The sequence below is a fragment of the Canis lupus genome, chromosome 2 (genome assembly GCF_011100685.1).
Source record: "Canis lupus familiaris isolate Mischka breed German Shepherd chromosome 2, alternate assembly UU_Cfam_GSD_1.0, whole genome shotgun sequence".
NCBI classification, from domain to species: domain Eukaryota; kingdom Metazoa; phylum Chordata; class Mammalia; order Carnivora; family Canidae; genus Canis; species Canis lupus.
Genome location: NC_049223.1, coordinates 73,068,041 through 73,090,374, shown reverse-complemented (window position 1 = coordinate 73,090,374; position 22,334 = coordinate 73,068,041). Strand labels below are relative to the sequence as shown.

Below are 22,334 nucleotides of genomic sequence, written 5' to 3'. Positions count from 1 at the left end.
GGATCATGCCCTGGGCCGAAGGTGGCACTAAACTGCTGTGCCACCAGGGCTGCCCTGGGAAGTCTTTTAAACACTGCCTGGAGCCTGGTACATGCTCGGTGGACAGCTGTCTGCTGTGCTGCCATGGCTGGCCCACCCAGTCCTACAGCCTCTAGTTCTTAATATGGCCTGGGCCACTTCCCTCCATCTCCTCCCTAGTCCAGGACACCATCATTTATTCTGGCTTTCTGTAGCAGCAGACCTATTGCCTTGTCCCTACCCATCTGGCCTCCACACACAGCAGAGCTGGCTCTCTATTCCGCTCCTTCCTGCACAGAACCCGCATGTCAGAAGTCTGGCGCCTGCCCCCAGTCCACCCGAGTGCTAGTCTCTACTGTCCCCGTACCACCTCTATATCGGGACACACCACTCTGCAATGTAATCTTTATGTCAGTGTGGTCATGGGTTCCTTGAAGGCAGGGCCATGTCTGATTTATTTCAGTGTCCCCAAGACCTGACACGGTGGCCACTCAATACAACTCTAGTAAGTGGAACTGGCTTTGAAGCCTCCGGGTCAGGGGAACCAGAGTGGTTCTGAAGAAGCCTGACTTCAAGCTCCAGCAGCCTAGCCAACAGTGAGAAGAGGCTTGGTACCTGGCATTCCCCCAGCAGTACACCCTACCTCAGGGGTTGTCTGGAACTGCACAAGGTTACTCACCAGGGGTACCTTCTGGAGAGAGCCCAGGACTGTGGAAGATAGGCAGCCCATGGCCGTAAGAGTGGGGAACTCGCCCTCAGAGAGAATGTACTGGTCACCCTCAAAGTTCTTCTCACCAAACAGGATCCAGCTGGGGAAGGGGAAGAGTAGGGGGATGTGAATAGGGATCTGACTTTGTCCCATCCTGTGCTTGGCCTGTCAGGCCCTCTGAGATGCAGCAGAGTGGATGCAGATATGACTGTGACCCACTCCCCAACCAAGTCCATGGGAGGTCAAGGATGAATAGGCCCTGCAGCAAGAGATTGAGGTCGAGATTTCAGAAATGACTGGATGATATCATACTGCCCCTATGGAGAGAAACTGGGCAATATTGAGCAAAAAAACCCTACGCACAACCACTCAGCAATCCCATTTCTCGGACTCTCAAAATTTCCTTCAAAAACATGAAATGACAGGGATCCCTGAGTGGCGCAGCGGTTTGGCGCCTGCCTTTGGCCCAGGGCGTGATCCTGGAGACCCGGAATCGAATCCCACATCAGGCTCCCGGTGCATGGGGCCTGCTTCTCCCTCTGCCTGTGTCTCTGCCTCTCTCTCTCTCTCTGTGACTATCATAAAAAAAAAAAAAAAAAAAGTTTGTTAAAAAAAAAACATGAAATGACATCTGCACAAAGCTCTTCATACAGCACTGTTTGCAGCGGCTGAGTGGAAGCAGCCCAAAAGTCCATCAGCAGGACACAGCTGATTAAACTAAGGATGTAGGGGATAATAATATAGCAGTAAAAAGGGAGGAGGAAGAGGTCTTTTTTGTTTGTTTGTTTTGTTTTGTTTTGTTTTTGTTTTTGTTTTTTTTTTTGGAGGAAGAGGTCTTAAGGGGAAATAAAGTGATCTCCAAACTGCTAAGGAAAAACAAGGGGAAAACAGTATGTATAGTATGCTTTCCTTTTGAAAAACAGAGATACAATTCGCATACCATAAAATTCATTCTTTTAAAGTGTACAATTCAGTGGTCTTTAGTATATTCACCAGGTTGTATTATGCTTCTTTTTGTGTAAGGAAATGGGGAAGGAGGGCAACAAATATATTCAGTTTCTATAGCTTTATGCAAATTTATATATGAGAGGGATGCCTGGGTGGCTCAGTGGTTGAGCGTCTACCTTTGACTCAGGTAGTGATCCCAGGGTTGTGGGATCAAGTCCCGGCTTGGGGTCCCTGCAGGAACCCTGCTTCTTCCTCTGCTTATGTTTCTGCCTTGCTTTCTGTGTCTTTCATGAATAGATAAATAAATAGATAAATCTTTTAAAAAATACATATGAGAGTATATTTGCTTATATTTTTCAAAAAGAAACAATGGATGAATTAACTAAACATTGAATTAAAAAAAGATTACCTATGAGGGAGGAGGGGGAAAGATCAAAGGAATAGAGTAGATCCTCCTGATTGACTCGGCTTTGGAGCTACTCTGGACTGAATGTGTCTCTGCAAAATTCATATGTTGAAGCCCTAACTTCAAATATGATGGCTTTTGGGAAGTTCGGAGGAGATCGGGAGGGTGGGTACCCATGATGGGAACAGGTCCCTATAAAAAGAGAAAGAGACAGGAGTGCTCTCCACCACCTGAGGGCACAGGAAGAAGGCAGCTATTCACCATCCAGGAAATGAGTCCTTGCCAGGGAACCAAATGGGCCGTACCTTGACCTTCCCAGCCTTTAGAACCAGGGGAAATAAATTCCTATTGTTTAAGCCCCCCAGTCTATGATATTTTGTTATAGCAGCCCAAGTTAAGACAGGGACACTGCAAATATTTTATGCATTAAAAAACAAGTAAAAATGGAAATTATTCCTAAAAATTTACATAAATAAATGAACCTAACTGCATGTCAGGTTGGTGACATAACCACCCACATAAAAAGTATTATTTCAAGGGTCTTAAAAATGATATTTTGAACTGCACATAGCAAATGGGATCCTGGTAAATGTCCTGAGGACAAAAAGAACCATGGGAAACCCCAAACAGCATTCACTGCTTTTTTACCGTTAGTAGTAATATTGGTATTACAGTCTTGAAACATCCAGCTTTCGTCTAAATACCACTGGAATCGGAGTCCCTTGGTAGATAACTGGTTCCAAGTTTCAGGCAAAAATGTATGAAATGATCCCAGGGCATCTTATTGTACCAGAAAAACAAGTAAATTATTTTTAAAAAACCCAAACTATTGGAGTTGCATCAAAAGCAGACTATTTGAAGGGGCTCCCATTTGCCAAAGACAGAATGATTAGAGCACACAAAAGAACAGTAGCTCCAATGCATGGAAGCATTTCAATTACAAATATATCCATAAGTTCATAACAACATTCAAAAAATATTTCATTAGTCAGCTATGGAGGTTGCTAGGGTACCTACCAACTCAGAAATTATTCTGAAAATTGATCAAGAGAAATTGATCGTTGGGAAAGGATCAAACTGCCTTTTTTGCATAAACTATTTCAGGTAAACAAAAAGTTGAAAAGGAAAAGCTCTTCTTTATAGAGGTATTCCAGCTAACATATGGAAAAGGAATACCAAAAAAAAAAAAAATCTTAAAATCATCATTTTGTAACCTCTAAAGAAATAGCGAGTCTAGGCCATTATCATCAGTGGGTGCTAAAACCATGAGGTGAGCCGTAAATGGCAAATCTTATTTTTTTTAAATGGCAAATGTTGGGCAGCCCCCGTGGTGCAGTGGTTTAGCACCACCTGCAGCTCAGGGTGTGATCCTAGAGACCTGGGATCGAGTCCCACATCAGGCTCCCTGCATGGAGCCCGCTTTTCCCTCTGCCTGTGTCTCTGCCTCTCTCTCTCTCTGTGTCTCTCATGAATAAATAAATAAATAAATAATAAAAAAAATAAATGGCAAATGTTATGATACAGGGATCTTGATGTCATTAAAAGTGGGACAACCAGGCATGTGCCTGAGATGAGGTAGTAAGAAGTACTACTTAGGGCACCCCGGGTGGCTCAGGGGTTTAGTGCTGCCTTCGGCCGGGTTGTGACCCTGGAGACCCGGGATCGAGTCCCATGTCTGGCTCCCTGCGCGGAGCCTGCTTCTCCCTCTGCCTGTGTCTCTGCCTCTCTCTCGTGCTCTGTGTCTCTCATGAAGAAATAAATAAAATCTTCAAAAAAAAAAAAAAAAAAAAAAGAAGTACTACCTATATAGGGTACCACCTATATAGTCTCCTTGCCAACAAAATGAAACACCCTGAATCTCATCAAGCCTCCAGATCTACCAGTTTACAGAACATATGGGACACAAAGGGGGGAAAAGGCACCAGAAGGAAGTAGTCAGCCAAATTCAGAAGATGGGAAACTTACAGGGTGAATTATTGGTTTTCTTTTTCTTTCTTTCTTTGTCTCTCTTTTTTTAAAAGATTTAAAAAAAAATTATTTGAAAGAGACAGAGAATGGGAGCATGAGCAGAGAGAGGGAGAAGACTCCCTGCTGAGCAGGGAGCCCGATGTGGGGCTCAATCCCAGAACCCTGAGATCTTGACCTGAGCCAAAGGCGGACACTTAACTGAATGAGCCACCCAGGTGCTCCTCTTTTCTTTCCTTCTTTCCTTTCTTCCTGTTTAGAAAAGGAGGGGGGCTGCAGAAAGAGAGGAGAAAGAATCCCAAGCAGGCTCCACTCCTATGGCAGAGGGGTGGGGGTGTGGGTAGGCTCGACTTCACCACCCTGAGATCATGACTAGAGCCAAAACCAAGAATTTGTCGTTTAACCAACCGAGCCACTCAGGCATCCCTATTGAGTTTCTTTAAATAAATGGTATAAAACAAAAAGAAGGGAGGGGAATGGCTATAAATTAAAGACCGCGTTGACCAAAAGCAATGTGTGGACCTTGTTTGGATCCTGAGAAAAACAAAACAAACCAATTTCACAAAGGCATTTTTTTAAGACAATGAGACAAATCTGAACATGGGCTGTATTAGGTAATATCAAGAAATTATTGTTAATTTTATTAGATGTAATAATAAATTGCAACTATGTGGGTTGGGGAGGCTCCTTTCTTATTAGAGATATATATGTTGAAGTATTTACCTGCGAAATTTTATGTTGGGTTGGGAATTTTAAATGCACCACTAAAAAAAAAAAAAAAAAAAAAAAAGCAAAGGGATAGATGAAACAAGATTGGGGTTCTTTATCCTATACAATCTACAAGCTTTACATTTTCCGTTAAAACTTTATTTGGCTTTGTTTGTTTTAAGATTGAATGATTTGGGACAGAACAAGTAATCTCAAGGAAGCCAAAGGAAAGAAATCATTTGAAGGAAAGACCTTCCTGCAGCCCAGATTCCCCAGCTGAGTTGAGCAGTCCAGGCAGGTGCGCCCCGCTTTCCCCCTCCCTCACTTCCTCACCTGCCCCCGTGGACACGGCAGGACTGGGGCTGGAAGGAGACGGGCAAGGAGGTCTGGTCATCCTCGAAGGAGATGTGGTCGCCCAGGAAGTCGGGGCCAGAGAAAAGCTGAATCTGCAGGTACAGAAAGGAAGAGCTGAGAGTGGAGGGCGATGGAACGGGATGGAGGAGGAAGAGGGGACAGGCCCCCCAACAGTTCCTTACCTTTGAGACAAAGTGCAGATTGTGCTCGCCGACCTGAAGGGAGGGCCCAAAGTTTCGAGACGTAAGAAAGGTACCAGCCTCCAGCCCGTTTCCCGACCCTTTCCACGGTTCTCGGATAGCTCAGGCCCGTGTTAGCCCCGCCCCTTCCCAGGCGCCCCGCCCCCGCGCCCGGAGCCCGCGCCTCCCAGCCCCGCCCCCCGCGGTGGGCCCCGCCCAGGCTCCGAGCCCCTGCCCCCGGGGCCCCGCCCCCGCGGCTGGCGCGCACCTGCAGGACCGGCTGCAGCGAGGCGAGGGCGCTGTTGCCCGCGCCCCAGTCGTCGCAGGTGCGGTACACGCCCTTCTCCAGCACGTACTGCTCCCCGGAGAAGCCCACCTTCTGATAGGCCACCCACCTGCAGGGAGGGCGGGGCGCGGGTCAGCGGGGCGGGGCCGGCTCCTTCCCGGGAACCGCTCCCCGCGCGCCTGGCTCCCGGAGCCGGGGTCACTCACACGCCGCTGAGCACGTGGATGGCCTGCGTGTGGGGGCCGTGTCGCGCCAGCTCCACGTCCGGCAATGCCTCTCTCACCTCCGCGGCGTGCCCCTCGAAGTCCGTGGCCTCAAACAGCACGAGGGCCGGGTCCCCGAAGTCCTGGGCCCCAGGGATAGTCAGGTCTCTCCTGCCCACCCACGGAAACCCCTGGGAGTGCCCAGACCCCGGGGACACAGCCCACCAGGGGACTTTGGAGTAAGGCGATCAGTGTGGCCTGGGGAAGAGCAGCAGGAAGGCATGAGGCTAGACCTCAAGAACACTTCCAGGTACTCAGGAGAACTAGGAAAGAGGGAACAAACTCTTCCCTCCACAGATTGTACTTGGTGGGGCGGCAGGAGTATGGCTGTGGCCCCAGGGAGAGGGATGGCCCAGTTGCCCTTGCTTACCGTCCGGATGACCCGCAGGGAGGTCAGCGCCTCGTCATAGCCTCCCCAGTGTGACCAATCAGCATATTCTCCCTCCTCCAGCAGATACTGGTGGCCGCGAAAGCCTGCCTTCTGGTAGCCCACCCAGCTGGGGGAAGGAGGAGGGGAACAAGCGGACTTGGTCATGGAAGGCCCATGAATGTATAAGACAGCTGCCCCACCCCTAGGCAGCCCGGGCCACGCCCTAACACCCCCCCCACCTCCCCACCCCCCCCACCCCCGCATAGAGGTAAGAGGGGAGGATGAAAGAGGAGGAAAGGTTCTGCGTCCTCACCAGCCCCCAAGAACTCGCAGAGACCCCACAGAGGCCAGGTGGGGGCTCTGGCTGTCCTCTGGCTCCTGGAGGTTGTAGATGTCTCTGCTCACTTCCCAGCTCTGGCCCTGAAAGCCTGTGGCCTCATAAACCACAACCTGGGGACAAGGGGTGGTGTGAGGGTGGTGGGGAGCCATCTAGCCTGAAACACCCAGCCAGCCCAGGGAGGCCCTGCCCAGCATTAGCCCAGAACTAAGTCCTCCCACTCTCAACCTGAGCTCCAGTCCCTTAGGTAACTGCTGTCTCTTCTCTGACCTGCTCCTTACACACCAAAAGCCGGTTCCCAGTGAGCCCATAGGATTCCACCCTCCCAGAGCCAGCTTGTTTCCCAGCACTCTCCTCTCCTGTCTTCTGGTCCAGGCTAAGGTAGCCACACACATATACACACCCTACCCAAAGGCCGTCTTTGACAGTGCAGCCCAGACTCTTACCTTGGGCTCCCTTGGCTTCTCCACGCTTGGGCAGCCCTGCAGAGGAGACAAAGCTGAGGCGCCAGCCCAGAGGTGAAAGAAGACAGATGGGGGCTGGCAACCCAGGATTTACTTGATCCTGAGACCCCTAAAAATGGCCAACCCTCTGTCTTCCCTCTGCCTCACCCCTTGGGCTAATTCCACACCTCCCTCTCCATCCCATGCTCAGCAGGAGCCCCCAGGCCCTACTTCTTCCCCCAGAATTGCAGGACAAGGTCACCTGTGACCACTTGCCCCTTACCAATCTCATGGGCTTCAAGGAGCCCACTCTGAGGTCAGATGTACCCCAGGCCTCCAAGGTCGGGTACTCTCCAGGCTCCAGAATGCAGGGAGAGTCTTCAAAGGAGGGTTTGGGGTACAGCAGCCACCTGGGGAGGAGGCAGAGAGGCAGCTCTACCCCAGATACCCAGGGACACAGATTGGTGGATGGGGGGAAGTTTAGAGGGGAGAAGGAATTTTAGGGGAAGAGGCCCCCATCAAGGGGACACTGGAGGATATTTCAGGACCCCCTAATCTGCAGTAGCCACTCCACTGATCCCTCTTCCTCTGGCCCAGCGCGCTCTAATTTCACACAGCAGCTGGAGAATTCTTTCCTGCACACATACCTGCTTAGGGACCCCCAGTAGCTTCCCATTAGCCCCCACAAGATAGCCCAGCTGCACAGAGGCCTTTTGATCTGTCCCCTGATCATACTCCTGGTCTTCACATCTCCCCACCTGCTGCTTGGTTGGGCCAGATTCAACTTTTGAGGCTTAGATCTCTCACCTCTGAGCCTTTGCAGGTATTGTTCCCTCCACTAGGTATATTCTTCCCCATTAAATTAATTCATTAATATTTAGGGGCATCTACCCCGTGCCAGCCCTTGCTTCAGGCATCAGGGAGAGAGTAGTGAACAAAACCTACAAAGTCCCTCATGCCCTGCTCTCATTATGCTGAGATTCTTCTGTGGTCGGCTCACCCCTGCTGAGGTGTCTCCTCCTCCAGGGAGGCTTCTCTGACCTCAGGCTGCTTCGGTGCTTTTCTGTGCTGCCCCATACCAGGACTCTGATCGCCACTGTCTTTTTACTTGCCTGTCCCCTCCAGTAGACTAAGCACTTCTTGAGGGCAGGAGTTGTGTCCCATCACCTCTGTGTCCCCAGCACTTAGAACAATGAATGTAAAATGAAGGGTTTCCAGAATAGCCCAGACTCACAGTCCTGCAGAGACAGTGGCAGATGCGGCCTGTAGGGGCTTCTCCAGGCCCTGGGTGTCCTCCAAGGCATCGGTTAGCTCCACTTGCTCCCCCTTGAGGCCCTTCTCAGAGTACACGATGATCTCTGGGGTACTGTAGTCCTATAGAAGGAAAGAGGGATGAAAAAGAAGTGTAAAGCAGTGCTCCTCAGAGAACACCCCCCACACCCTGCCAGTAACTGCTTCCCCAACTGTGTCCAACCAGGGCTCCAGAGCGCTTCTGGGAACGCTTTGTGGACATCTCCACAGAAGCCAGAGGGTAACTGGGGCGTTCTCTGCAAAGTGGGCCAGACAAGCCTGAGACCAAAGCCCTCTCTTTGGCGCTGGACCTTTGGCACCAGAGGTCCAAAGTTCCCAGCGGGAGCCTGCCAAGTACCATGCCTCTGGGTACCCTGATTTCCAACCCAGAGACAAGTAGGATTGACTGTTTCCTGAGATCTAACTTTGACTCTTCCTTTGTAAACAATTCCTGCCCTAGTCCAGACTGGCTTCTATCTGCAACTTATCCCAGGCAGCAGAGGATCCTCTCTGCATTCTGGGTGTTTCTTTCCCGCCAGGACCATGTCATTCCCTCGCTGCTTCATCAGATGCTTATGAAGCACCTACTGAGTGCAAGGCACTGTGGTAAGGGCATGTCCTACTCCATCTCAGTTGGCCCTCCCAACAGGAGTTATTACTCCATTCACAGGCTAGGAAAGTGAGGCTCAGCGAAGTTAAGCGGCCTGCCCTTGGGCACAAAGCCTGTACGTAGCAGGGTAAAGAACAGAGCAATATGGTTTTTGTTCAGTGTTGCAACCAGCACCTCCCACATGCCTAGAACACACCAGGTGCCCAATCGATGCTGAACGAATCAAATCAAACTAGGTCCCCCACCTGACTTCAAAGCTCTTGTTTTTTTTTTTTTTTTCTCTTACTCCTCGTTACCTCCTACATGAAGATGAATTTATCGTGAGAAGCTCTCAATAAACTGTCTACAAACATTTGTGTGTTTCCGGAGAGGCTTTCAAAACTATTCCCTCCTTTGCATAGCTGGGCCACTGCCCTCATTAAGACTCGTCAGCTCTCGTCCTCTTACCAGGAGTATTGCAACAGCACTGTCTTGGAGTTATTCAAACTTCAATTAAAAAAAAAAAAAAAAGTCTGATAGGTCCTGCCTTTAGAGTTACTGCTTTCTCTTCTGTGTCTCTAGTGGCCAAGACAGTTTTGTCAAAAACTATACGAAACCATAACACTGACCATGCCTTTTCAAACTACACACTTCTCCCTCCAAAGTCAGAGGTGCCCCTCACCTGGAAATCACAGCCCTGCCTGGCCTTCCTGAGTCCCAGATTTCTCCTCCTGGTAGCCAGAGGGATGTTTATAAACCCCTAATCTGATTATTTGGCTTTCTTGCTTCAAGTCCAACCCTCATACCCTAGTTCAACCATGAGTCCTGCAGGGCAGAGAGCAGATCTCCCCACCTACCCATTGCCTGGCATGGTGCCTGGCATGCAGCAGACATTAACCAGCATTGGTGAGCAAATGAGCAAACAGCTGTGGCACCCTGGGTCTAACTGTGGGCCTGAGATCCTGGGCCCTGGGGGGTGGGCTGGCACCCATAGCCACTCCCGCGCATTTCTGTTGCTCTAACTGAATCCTTCTCCAAGTCCAGCTCATACTTTCCCAGGCTGCTCTCCCAAACTGGGGCTTGGCCTCTATCTGCCCCCTGCCTCCCCAAGCCAGGCCAAGCACCCCAGAACTCCTTTCTTCCCCAGATAGCTTTGAGGTCAGGAATCTATAGGTGACCCCATAATAAGCCCCATTTAAGCTCCTCACCCATATAAGCTCTCCTAGCCATTCCAACTGCAGGCACCTAGGCTGTCCCCGTCCTCAGGGCCTGGGGAGCATCTGGTCCCCGCTCCCAGCCACTTACCCGGACAACCCGCCTCACAGAGCCAATGCCCTGGGTGCTCCACGCTGGCCCTGGGGCTCCTAAATCCACATCTCCTTCAGGCACAACCAGCTTCCTGCCCCGGAACTCTGGCTCTTCGTATAGCACCCAGCTGTAGGCACAGAGACCCAGGGTCATGGGTGGGTAGAGGATGTACCCACAAAGCAGGGGGGGGGTGCCTGAGGGGGTTTCCGTCAGGTTGGCCCAGGTACATCTCATTGCTCTGAAATCCTGTAGGTCCACAAGCAGCCCCCTGCCTCGCCCCGGCAGCCTGCACTCACCAGCCTCGAACCACCCTCACGGAGGCCACCCGGGGCCAACTGGAGGTGTCAGCAGTGTCTTCCCAGACCTCCCTGCTGCTGCCTTGGCAGCCAGGCTCTGAGAAGAGGATCATCTGGAGAGGACGCAGAGGGAATCCTCAGGCCCTGTCCCCGGGTCCCCGCCTCCTGCTGCTCCCCCTCCCCACAGCCTTCCCCCCTACCTTTCCAGGCCTGGTGTTCAGCTTGCCCTGGATCTTCAATGCTGGGCTCTGGCATGGAGGGAGGTGATAAAAAGTCTTATGGTGTGGCTTCCTTACTGCCTCCCCACAACCTGTCATTCCAAGGATCCCACCTGCTCCCTATTGGCCTCCATACCCAAAGAGCTGCCCACAGAGGATGTCACTAACTCCAGGGACCTCATCACCCATCCCAGGGGGCAGGTGCCTATCACTCCCTTTCCCCAGCTTCCAAGAGATCAGAGCCACTAAGCCCTTTGGATTCCAAAGTTGTAAGCCTCCTGCTATGTGAATAGGGAAACTGAGGCCCAGAAAATTGTGGCTTATATAAGGTCACACTGAACTAGACATCAGATCCAAGCCTCTGGCCTCTCCAGACTCTGTTCCCAGTGCCACAGTGCTCATGCCACCCAAACCCTGCCCCAGATGAGGTCAGGCACCCTCCCTTGCTCATCCAAGGTCTCACTCACCCACCCCACCAGGGGCTGGGCACAAGCAGGCTTCTCTGGTGGTGGCCTTTCGCTGCAGAGCAGGGGCAGCTGTCCTGGCACCTTCCTGGTTCCAGGTGTCACGTGGGGTGGCAGAGCAGATAGTTTTGTGCCCAGTGGTTCCGAGATGGGGGCCTCCTGGGTGGCAGACACCAGACCACTGAAGAGAAGGCTGCCTCCAAGACGAGAAGTAGGCCTACTGCTTGCTTGCCACTCTGGCCCCAGCTCTGGGCGGGGGCCCTTGGCATCTGCTACATGTTTCTTCATCATCTCCAGAGGAGAACAAGAGACCTGGGGGGGCCTCGCAGGGCGAGAGTCCCAGGAGGGGCTAGGCCCGGCCTTCTCCTGCCTGCGCTGGAGCTTCTCATCGTCACTTAGGTAGGGGTTCTCTGGTTCTTCCTCCTCCTCTTCCTCTTCCTCTTTCCCTTCTAGTGTGGGCACCTCCTGGGGGCTGGGTCCCAGCACCCATGGTCCGGGCTGGTCCTCCTCGATGGCAGGCAGCGTAGCATACATGGCCAGGTAGGAGGACCGGGGGGCTCGTGGCAGCCGGTGAGTGCGGAGGATCTCGGGCGGCTCCATGCTCCGCAGAGTATCCAGGAACATCTCCATGTCAGCAGCCAGGGCCACCTCCTCCTCCTCCCTGGATGTCTCTGGGAGCATTTCGCCCTCAGTGGAGTTGGGGACAATTTGGGACTCCAGGCTGGCCTCTGCTCTTATCAGCACTGAGGCAGGGGGCCCTCCTGGGCTGGGGGACACCTTACCCTCTGAGGAGGGGGCAGGGGGAACAGCAGTGTCCTGGGCAATCACTGTCTGGGTGGAAAATGGGGCAGCAGGAGCACCAGGATCCTGGACAAGCTCCTTTTGGGTGGGAGATGCGATGGGGCTCACTTTGGAGCCCTCAACAATCTCCTCCTCTTGGGGAGATGGGATAGTGAAAGTGGTCAGGCCTTCAACAGCCTCATCCTGGCTGGGACAAGAAGCAAGGTCACCTTTAGTAACATGGACAGCCTCTTTTGGGGTGCTAGGGCTGCCTGCTGGGGCCTGGACCACCTTGCTTGGCTTGGGAGATGAGGCAGCAGGAGCAGCAGGGCCTGCCACCACCTCTGCCTGGGTAAGGGAGAAGACAGGGACATGTTCAGAGTCCCGAACAAGCTTATTCCCCGGGGAGGATGGAGCCGAAAGCGCTCCTGAGCTAGGGACAGCCTTCCGTCTTGTAGAGGATGGAGCAAGAGACTGTCCAGGGCCGGTAACAAGCACCTCGCTCTTCGCCATGGGTGGGCTGGTGACAACAGAGGGATCTGTGAGCCCCTCCCTTTTTATGGAGGGCAGCGCCTGGGGTACCCTGGGCTTGAGAGTAAGCTGGGTCCTGGGGTATGTGGGCACCGCTGGCTGCTCTGGGGGGTGCTCTGGGTCCAGGGAGGGAGTAGGAGTCTGGCGTCCGAGAGAGGAGGGTAATGACACATGGCTCCGAGAAATCTGGGGAGAGGGCTGGGTGGGCCCGGAGGCTCCTTGCCGCGTTAGGACCTCAGGGGCTCGGCTCTGGTCTTGCTCTGGGTGAGCTGCAGGGACGTCCTGGTTCGGAGGCGGGTGACCATCCTCCGAGCTGCCTGCAGGGCCCAGAGCAGATCTGTCCTTTGGCTCTGCCATCCCCGGCTCAGGCAGCTGCCCCGAGGCCGCGCCCCCTGGGCCACCCAGACCCGGATTCCTTGGCACAACAGCCGTGGGCCTGGGAAGCCGGCTGGCAGCGGGGCTCCGCTCAGTAGGTACGAGGCTACTTAGCAGCTCCCGGGCTTGACTGCGGGTAGGGGAGCCCTCGGCCTGGGGGCTCACGACCACTGCCCGTACTGCGCGAACAACATTGCGGCCCCTGGGCTGGGCCTCGCCCCACGGCCCTGGGCCCACGGTCACGGAGCTGTTCACCCGCCGCTCCACGTGCCCTCCCACCACCACGGTGGTCTGCACGGTGCGCGTCACCCGGCGTTCCTCGAGGCTCCGGGGGCTCCCACTGCTGAGGCTGACGCCCGGGTGGGGGCTGGGCTCCCGGGGCCCGGGCAGGGGCACCAAAAGCTCTGTCCTGGCCAGGGCTTCCGGGTTGGCCTGCTCAGTCCTGGGCTCTTGGGGGCTGCTGTCGCCCTGGTCTACGGCCTCCTTCCGTCTCCCCACTGGCCTCTTCTCCTTGGGGAGTAGCGTGTACTTCTTGGAAAAGATGGGCCCGTGGCTCTGGAAGCTCTTGGAGCCGGCCCCATCCCGGGGTCCCTTGTAACTTATAGTCGATTCTGCCCGGGTTGCAAAGCCATTGACTTCCTCTCGACCATGGCTGTACTCCAACATCTCCTCCCGGGGGGCTTCTGTCTGGGCCCCCGACACCAGGGACACCTTGTGAAAACGGTGTCTCATCTCTTCCTGGGCAGGGGGCCGCCGCCACGCCAGTGTGGTGCTCACCACTGGGGCCTCAGCCTGAGCCGGGGGCCCACCTGCCCCCTCCATGTCGGGCCCCAGCAACCTGTCCAGAGATGTCCTTGGCTCAGTATGGTCCAGCTCCCTGCAGATGGTGCCAGGAAGAAGAGAGACAGGGTCAAGGGGTGGGGAGGGTGGCTCTCAGCAGTACAGAGTAACTACCCCTGCCAAGCTCAGGCTCAGTAACCCCAGGAAAGTCATTTGACTTTTTGGGCCTTTGTTTCTTCATCTGTAAAATGGGCATGATACTCCCAGCTCTCCCACCATCTCCCCACTTTCAGATGATCCCCAATGCCAGAGTCCTTCAAGGGGTGAAGCTGAGGCCCGAGCCTGGAAGGAGACAGAGGGGAGAGAGCAAAAAAGCATATGGGTTGGATTCACTGGTCTGTGAATAGGGCCATGACTCTGCCCCAAGGAGCCCTGGGTCTAGTCCTCCAGAAGCCAAACATTAGGAAACCAGGCAACTGTTCTGACCCTGTCCCTGATAATTTTAAGGCAAGGTAAGGAAAGATGGGATGTGGGCTCTGGCAAAGCCAAGTTTCCCCTGACCCTATTGCTTACTAGCTGAATAACCCTGGGCCAGCTACCTCTCCCCTTCAAGCTTCAGGGACCCCAGTCACAAAACTGGAATACTAAGGGTATGTGTCTCATAGTTATTGTCCAAGTCCAATAGGAGAGAAAGAATGACAAGTTGCTTAAAAACAAAAACACTGGAGGGGCACCTGGGTGGCTTAGTTGGTTAAGCGTCTGACTTGGGCTCAGGTCATGATCTCAGGGTCCTGGGATCTAGCCCCGCATCAGGCTCTGTGCTCAGTGGGGAGTCTGCCCCTCCCCAGCTCCTCTCCACTTCTGCGCTCTCTCTCTCTCTCTCCCTCTCTCTCCCTCCTTCTCTCTCAAAAAACAAAATCTTCAAAAAAAAAAAAAAAAAAAACCCAAAACAAAAATTTCCCACTATCACCTTGGAAAACTGTGAGCAAATGTTCACGGGCATGCACACCTGTGCTGGGCAGAGCATGTGGTGACAGCTGCTGGAGCCTAAGTGCACCTGTGAGTCTGAATGAAGCCCAGCAGCACACAGCACTTTGCCTGTGAATGTACTTTCCCTCAATTTTCTCCTCTGTGATTATCTGTACAGATGAAGAAACCGAGGGTCCGAGAAGAGAAGAGACTGGCTCAGGGCGGTGCAGCTGCTAAGCCGCCGGGCTGTGGTTAGAATTCCCGTTTGAATCCGTGTCCGGGCATCTTCCCTCCTGTCCACTAGGCCAAGGCTCTGAGCACATCCTGCTACTCCCATAAGCCTCTTCAGCAAGCACATTTCACATTCGCTCCTTGAGGGCTGGAGCCTGGGTCTTATTTTTTTTCCTAACCCTTCCTTGATCTCTCTGGGTCTCTATTATCTCCTTTAATGGGTAGGGAGTAGCAATAAGCTCTCTAGAAACTCTCAGGTGAATCTCTCTGGTTCAATAGTAATAGTAATAATAACGAGAATAGCCATCTCTTGAGGGCTTAGGGCTTACTCAGGACGGAGCACCTTGCTAACTGCTTTATGTCCATTGTCCTAGTGAATCTTCAAAAGAATCCCATGTATTTGATACCTCAAAGAACCATTTCTAAACAAACCTCCCCATTTTGCAGATGAGAACAAAAAAAGGCTCAGGGGGGTTAAGAAACTTGCCCAGAATCACACACAGTGGCAGAGGCAAGACTTGAACCCCAGGGATCCCTGGGTGGCACAGCGGTTTAGCACCTGCCTTTGGCCCAGGGTGCAATCCTGGAGACCTGGGATCGAATCCCACGTCGGGCTCCTGGTGCATGGAGCCTGCTTCTCCCTCTGCCTGTGTCTCTGCCCCTCTCTCTCCCTGTGACTATCATAAATAAATAAAAATTAAAAAAAAAAAAAAGACTTGAACCCCAACCTTAAGCACCTGACCATCATTAGGGAGTAAACTCCCTAACGTTAATTATTTGGTGAACAGAGACTCTATGGTTTGGAGGCTCTACTTTTTAAAGGGGGCCACAGTAGTGCTGGAGGGACCACTCAGCTCCCACTCCAACTTCCAGCCTGTGCTGAACAGGACAACCCTATTCTCAGATCCCAAGGATCCAAGAGGTCAGGCTATTCATCCTCAGCCTCAGGGCCAGCCCATCTCCAGGCCAGTTCTCTCATGAGGCAGCCCCTCGGGCCATTATAAGGGACATTAAGGCCAGAAATGCTCCCATTCCCCCAACTCCCCTCCCCCACCTCTATTTTCTTCCCTCCTGAGAAGCTGGTGGAACCCAGAACTTTGATCCTGCTCTGTGGCCCTAGAAGTGACTCAGGTTTTATGAGGAACAGAGATGAAAGGGGCTGAGGCCTAGGGAAGCCTGACTTGACTCCAGAACCATGGGAAATTATGACAGGATCTGAGTGGCCCTGGAAAATCCTTGCATATGGGGAAGGGAGGGGCCTGACATGAATCTCCAAACCTTTCCCCAGACCAGAATTCCTGAGAGCAGGACACAACCAGACATCTGAGGCCCCACATCAGAGCCCTTTGCTGAGGCTCCTCTCCCCACCCCCCTCACTGAGGAGCCCCTTTCCTTCTAATAGAACCTTGTTGTGCCTGCTGAGACTCCAGACAAGGAGCTTCAACCTATCACTGAGCCCCCCACTGAGTCTCCTCTTTATTTCTGCAATAATAAGTACTAGGGTTCCATTGAGATTCCCTGCCCCTGAGGACATTAACATTAAATGGCAGAGACTGGGTTTCTAAGTCATTGATTGATTGATTCATTCATTTGTTCATCCAGTGTTACGTGATGTGTTAGGCCCTGGCTTGGTTCACCCAAAGATGGTAATCTAGGAGTTCAGGGGTCAAAGAATTAGATGTAAAAACAGGAACCACAGGGGATCCCTGGGTGGCTCAGGGGTTTAGTGCCTGCCTTTGGCCCAGGGCATGATCCTGGAGTCCCAAGATCGAGTCCCACATCAGGCTCCCTGCATGGTGCCTGCTTCTCTCTCTCTCTCTCTCTCTCTCTCTCTCTCTCTCATGAATAAAATCTAAAAAAAAAAACAAAAAAAACAGGAGCCACATTTGGAAGGCCCTATTGGTTTTGGCAAAGCATCAAGAGAACATCTTCAAAGGAAGCCATTGGTCATCAGATCAGATATCGTAAATGACCTCCTAGCAATCAGAATTCCATGCCTTTCTCAAGCCAGCCCAGCCCCTGAACAACACCCCTGCCAGTCACTCATTCCATAAACATGTGGTCATTGGCTTCTGCTTGCATACTTCTAGGGATATAGAGGTCACCAGTTGACAGTTGACCTGTCCTATCCCTGGATAGTCATGACTGCTGGAGTGTTCTTCAAACTGTGCTGGAATCTGCCTGAATATAGCTGCCCCCTTGTGTCCTTGCTCTGAAGACACACCCTAATGACCCAGGATGCCTCTCCTAGGCTAGCAGAAGTCCTCATTCCCAGAGCTCTCTCTTCTTTGGGGCCCCAGACCAGAAATGGATCTGTTGGCAGGATGACTGTGACCTCCAAACTAGGTGTGTGGGGCCGGGAAAGGGAGAGGCTGAGGAGGGGGTGGGGGGAGTGTGGGAAAGAGCCTTGTCTAATCCAACAAGTCCTGGATTCTCCCCGCTTACCTGTGAGTCACCCCCAAACTAGGCCAAACCAGTCCACAGGCCCACAGGCCCACAAATACATGCTGCGTCACACAGGCACACGCTGACACACAGACCCACCGAGTCACACGGGCACAAAAACAGACACAGAGACCAACAGGGTCAGACTCACAGAGTCAAAGTTAAAGACACTCTGAGACACGGTGGACGCACAAGTCACACACTCACAGAAACACACAGACCTAGTAACACATGCCCACAGTCATAGGACACATGGTCAACACACAGCCCTCCTCCTCCTCCTCTTGATATTTGCCTGCACTTGAACACAGACACACACAAATGCATACATATCTTACACAATCCTACTTGCAGCCCCAACTCTGTCCCACATCCCCGCCGCCCCCCACCAACATCTGCCCATCCTAACCCAGAGACTGCTTTGCCCAGAAAGGGGTCAGAGAAGGATAATATCCCTGGAGGTCCGCTTCCTGCCTCTGTAAGCAAGCCTAGCCTCCAGCCAGAGTCTGTCATTAGCTACCTTGTCCCAAAATAGCCGGGAGTGGCAGGTAGAGCCCGAGTCCCCTCAGCTAAACCTACTGCTTCTTCCTTCTCCAAGGCCTGCCTCCTCCCCCCACTCTCCCTCTCTCTGCAGCCCTTCTCTCCCCGCTGGAGCACCAGAGCAGGTGTCTGAGCCAGCCTGGCTCCCGCCTTTCCCTCTTCCTTACCCCAGAATGAGGTACCCTGACTCCCGCCCAGGGGCCTGGGCATTCCTGATGCTGCCAAATCTACCTCCACAGGGTCACTGAAAACCCACTACAGCAGCCACTCAACCCTCTACTGGCGGCACAGGGCCCACCAAGCCTCTGGGAGAGGCAGGAGAAAGCAGTGGTTAGAGCCACAGGCCTCCAGGTTCAAGTTCTGACGTCTTCTTTCCCAATCTAGTTGACTTTAGGCAAGTGATGTAACCTCCCTGAACCTTAGTTTCCTTATGGCAATGGGGGCAGTGAGCAAGATCAGGCCTACTTCATGGGGCTTTTTGAGGATTAAAAAGAACTATGCTTAGGGGGCTCTTGGGTAGCATAGTCACTGAAGTGCCCGACTCTGGGTTTTGGCTCAGGTCATGATCTCAGGGTCATAGGATCAAGCCCCAAGTCAGGCTCCACGCTCAGGGCAGAGTCTGCTTGAGATTCTCTCTCTCTCCCTCTCCCTCTGCCTTTCCCCTGCGCGTGTGCACGCGTGCGTGCACACACACACACACACCCTCTCTAAAATAAAGAAGTCTTTAAAAAAAGAAAAAAGAAAAAAGAATGATGCTTAGAAAAGAAGCCATAAGTAACAGCCACCACCATCATCCTCAGGAATTCTCAGGGCCCTGTATAAGGCCCAGTGCCCCTTCCTGGTGGCCCTAGAGACATCACCCCCTCCTGAGTTTTAAGGGACCCACCCTTCTACCTCTGGGCCTACCAGACAGATCCAGGAGAGTCATTTTAACACAAATGAAAACTGAGGCTTGGGAACCTCGAGGCTCGTCTGTGGTCGCCACCCCAGAGCCAGGTGGGGTAATTATTGCTGCGACTGAGGCGTTAGTAATGAGCATCCCTGCTGTTTCAGCGGCCCAATTCCCTGGAGTTCAAAGCATGTCCCATGACCACCTCCTCCCTCTTTACCTCCAGCTACCAAATCTATTCAACAGCTCAAGGCCCAGAAAGGTTAAGCAGCTTGTCCCGGGACACCCAGCACTTTGGCTGGGCACCTATCCCCAGGCTGGGTCTGTGGTGTCCTAAACAGAACCAAGGAGGGGTGGGTATTGCTGAGGAGAAGATGACCCTTCCTCCTCCCCTCCATGACAAGCTATCCTCCTCCTCCTCAGGTTGACAGAGAAGGAGAGAGGCATTAGTTCCCCGGAGGTAGCTTGCAGATGAGGGGAGGGAGAGGAGGGCAGAGCTGGGTGGTCAGGACAGAGTCCGCTCACGCCCAGGGAGCTGAATGAATGGGCCTTGGGTTGGAAAAGCCCAGAGACCAGGCAGGGACCCAAGAGGGGGCAGCCAGGCCAGTTGCCGCTCTCGTTGTCGGCCCACGTGGGGACTGACCCTACTCACCGTCCGCGTGGGGACCCGGGCGTCCAGTGGCCCTGGAGCTCCTGCCACTGGGCTGTGATCTCCTGGTGCAGTGGGGCTCTCCGCCGGGGCTCCTGGGGCAGGTCTGTCAGGCACCCTGTGATGGGGCGGGGCCCCTGGGGAGGCTCCTGCCAGCCCCTGGATTCCTCAGGGCCGCAGGGGTGGAGAGCTGGTCGGGCCGGTTTAGGCTCCTCAGCCTCCTCCCCAGGTGCCTGCCCGTGCCCCTGTAGGGTGATAGTGATGTGGTAGCGGGTCTTCCTGGCAGAGGGACACTCGCGTAGGATTTGGGCTGGATCTGACAGGGCTGGCTCCGGTGTGACAGGCTCGCCCTTTGCCCCTTCTGCCTCGGGGAAAGACACTGGGCGGGGCAGCAGGTTTTCCAGGTTGCCCAGTGGCTCAGGCCTCAGAGGAACCTCCGGGGCAGTGTACGGGGGTTGCAGGCCAGTGCGACCTGGGGTTCCTTGCTCCGAACATCCAGGAGCTGGCACCGGGCATGAGGGGCACCTGGCACCAGCAGGCTCTGCCGCTAGTGCCAGGCTCTCCCGTCCCACGGAGGCGTAGTTGGCCAGGTCGGAAGCACTGCCCACCGCTGGCCTCTGTAGGCGCCCCAGGGGTTGAGTGGACTCCCCAGAGCTGTGTCGCCTCTTCCAAAGCCAGGAACCACGGCTCCCCGCCTGAAGGTCCCATTCCGAGCAGCTGTGGGATTGGGCCTAAGGGAATGCAAAAGCAAGAGAATGGTGACAGCACTCCTCGCCCTCCAAGCACCTCTCAACACCCTTGACTGCCCTCCTTGGCACAGGAGAAGCTGAACAGAGCTCTGACATCAAGCAGAGCTGCCCTAAAGGTCATGAGAACTGGACAAGGGCAGAGCTCTGGGAAGGACCTCAGCATTTAACTCACTCTCCTGCTTCTAATCTGAGGGAAGTGAGGCCCAGAGAGGACACCCACTTGACTGCAGTCACTCAGTGAGGGCCCAACTCTCAGGCCAACGGCCACCTTCCCAGGCATCCACAGACCTCTGGCCCTTCGGCAGCAACTTCTCTGGGGGTTGGGGACTGCATGGGCATGCCTGCTACAAGTGTCTATGGCCTCTGCCCACTCCAGGCTTCCAGAGAGCTTACAGCCACCAGCCCCCACACCCAGTACCTCGCAGCCTGAGAATCCCAAGCACACCCAGGAGGAGGTACCTGGGCATAGAGGTGTACATGGGCCGTGAGGGAGCCAGGGAAGAGGGTTCCCCTGAAAGTGGGACAAACCTAATCTCCATCTGCTCTCTTTCCCTGCAGCCCAGCCTGGCCATGTGAGTGAGTGAAGGGAGAGGGCCAGGGATTCCACACCCATTATGGACACTACTCCCCAAACCACTAATCTTCAGGGGCAGGATTGTGTCCTTGGTAAAAGAGGAGCCAGGTCTGGGCTCAAAAGTCCTCCTAGCAGGGGCCCTTGATCCCAAATACCTCTATTTACTCATCTGTGAAATAGGTACAGCCTCTTGTTCCCCAAGGGCTGAATACTTCAAGAGACAGGATGGCACTGTGATTCACATGGGGGGCTGGAGCGAGGCAACCCAGGCTCAAATCACAGCTCTGCTACTTCCTAGCCACAATCTCAGCTTCCCAGTGTGTAATATGGGTATGATAATAACAGTACCTGCTTCCTGGGAGTGTTGTGAAGATAGTAGGAGATAAGCCGCGCAGAGTAACCAGCACATAATGAGCACTCAATTAAATGCTAGTAATTACTAATGGTATTCAGGACCGCAGACACATGGCTGCTTGAGCCACCTCCAGAGGAGGCCTTCTGCTCCTCCAAAGGGAGGACACCCTGTCACTGTTCAAGCCATGGCTCAAGTCCCCACTGAAGACAGGGGAATTGTGGCCAGTAAGTGAGACCACTGGTCCAGCTTCACCCCTGAGGTGCTGTGCCAGGAAGTGGGGAAAGGGGGCCAAAGATGAGACAAGGTCAAGCTGAGGGAGTATGGAAAGGGGGCTCCTCCCCGAGGGCCTGGGCATTAGGAAGCTCAGGCTTCCAGAGCATCTAGGCCCCTCGCTGGAGGTCCTGCATCCATGACTTTCTTTCTCACAACAACTATGAGTGGCATTGTTCCCATTTTGCAGATAGGGAAACTGAGGTGGGGGAATGATCTGCCTAGGGGCACATAGTGAATCAGTGGCAGAGGGAAGATTAGAGAACTCAGGGTTCTCAGGGCCTGCGCAGCCCCTCCCAGAGCTTCTGAAACCCCCTCCCCGCCTACTGCTTCAGATTCACTCTTACCTGGAGGCTGACATTGCTGGTGCTGCCCAGGCCCTGGGCCAGGTCAGGGCAGCTCTGGCCACCCCAGGGCCTAGGAAGGAAGCACAGGGAAAGGAGTGAAGTAACCTCCTCCTTTCTCACCCTCAGACTGGACCCTGGGGCCCTCGCCCACTTCACTCAGGGCACACAGGCAGGCTGAGGTCCTGAACCCTTGGGAGTGGGGCAGGGTCTACACAGCAGCCTCCCCTCTGCTCCCTCCCACAGCTGTCTACTCCTCCAAAAGAGAGAAAGAGACAGGGATGAACTTAGGACAAAAGCGAGGACTAGGTCTGTAGCGAGGCCAGAATATAGAAAAAGGACAGCATCTCAATAATTCAAAGACTTGCCATTTGCTGAGGCCCTCCCAGTGCCAAGCTGAGCCTTCGGTATGGTGCTCAAGTGGTCTTCTTCGGGCCTCACAATAATCCTACAAGGAGGATACTACGCTCCCGTTTTTCAGATAAGGAAACTGAGGCCCAGAAAGGTGAAGTAACTTGCCTGGAGTCACACAGCTGGTGAGCCTTGGAGTTAGGACACTAGAACTGTCCCATTCCAAGGGCTGGTTGGACATCACGACACTAATGAGTGCCTCCATTGCCTCCTCTGTGCACCCTGTGCCCAACCCCGGGGAATCTGCAGGGATCAGAGAGGTCTGTGTCTTAATGCTGGAGTCCCTTTCCC

The 22,334-nt window shown here is 53.7% G+C and overlaps 1 protein-coding gene across 5 annotated transcripts in view; it reads right to left on the bottom strand.

The window, feature by feature from the left end:
• CRYBG2 (crystallin beta-gamma domain containing 2) overlaps nt 1-19,883 on the bottom strand; it is a 41,781-nt gene extending 21,898 nt beyond the window's left edge. For 2 of the 5 annotated variants that reach the window (XM_038531471.1, XM_038531476.1), the window contains exons 1-15: nt 19,344-19,882; nt 11,155-13,714; nt 10,670-10,717; nt 10,470-10,582; nt 10,171-10,300; nt 8,221-8,360; nt 7,270-7,396; nt 6,990-7,025; nt 6,520-6,656; nt 6,207-6,333; nt 5,780-5,919; nt 5,556-5,682; nt 5,291-5,323; nt 5,088-5,200; nt 698-827 (exon numbers count right to left, since the gene is read on the bottom strand). In XM_038531471.1, coding sequence (XP_038387399.1) covers nt 698-827; nt 5,088-5,200; nt 5,291-5,323; nt 5,556-5,682; nt 5,780-5,919; nt 6,207-6,333; nt 6,520-6,656; nt 6,990-7,025; nt 7,270-7,396; nt 8,221-8,360; nt 10,171-10,300; nt 10,470-10,582; nt 10,670-10,717; nt 11,155-13,659 — 3,906 coding nt within the window. In that variant the 5' untranslated portion in view covers nt 13,660-13,714; nt 19,344-19,882. Of the gene's footprint in view, nt 1-697; nt 828-5,087; nt 5,201-5,290; nt 5,324-5,555; nt 5,683-5,779; nt 5,920-6,206; nt 6,334-6,519; nt 6,657-6,989; nt 7,026-7,269; nt 7,397-8,220; nt 8,361-10,170; nt 10,301-10,469; nt 10,583-10,669; nt 10,718-11,154; nt 13,715-19,343 lie in introns of all 5 variants that reach the window. The other 3 variants (XM_038531472.1, XM_038531473.1, XM_038531475.1) reach the window with 3 other exon arrangements.
• Nucleotides 19,884-22,334: the final 2,451 nt, after the last annotated feature.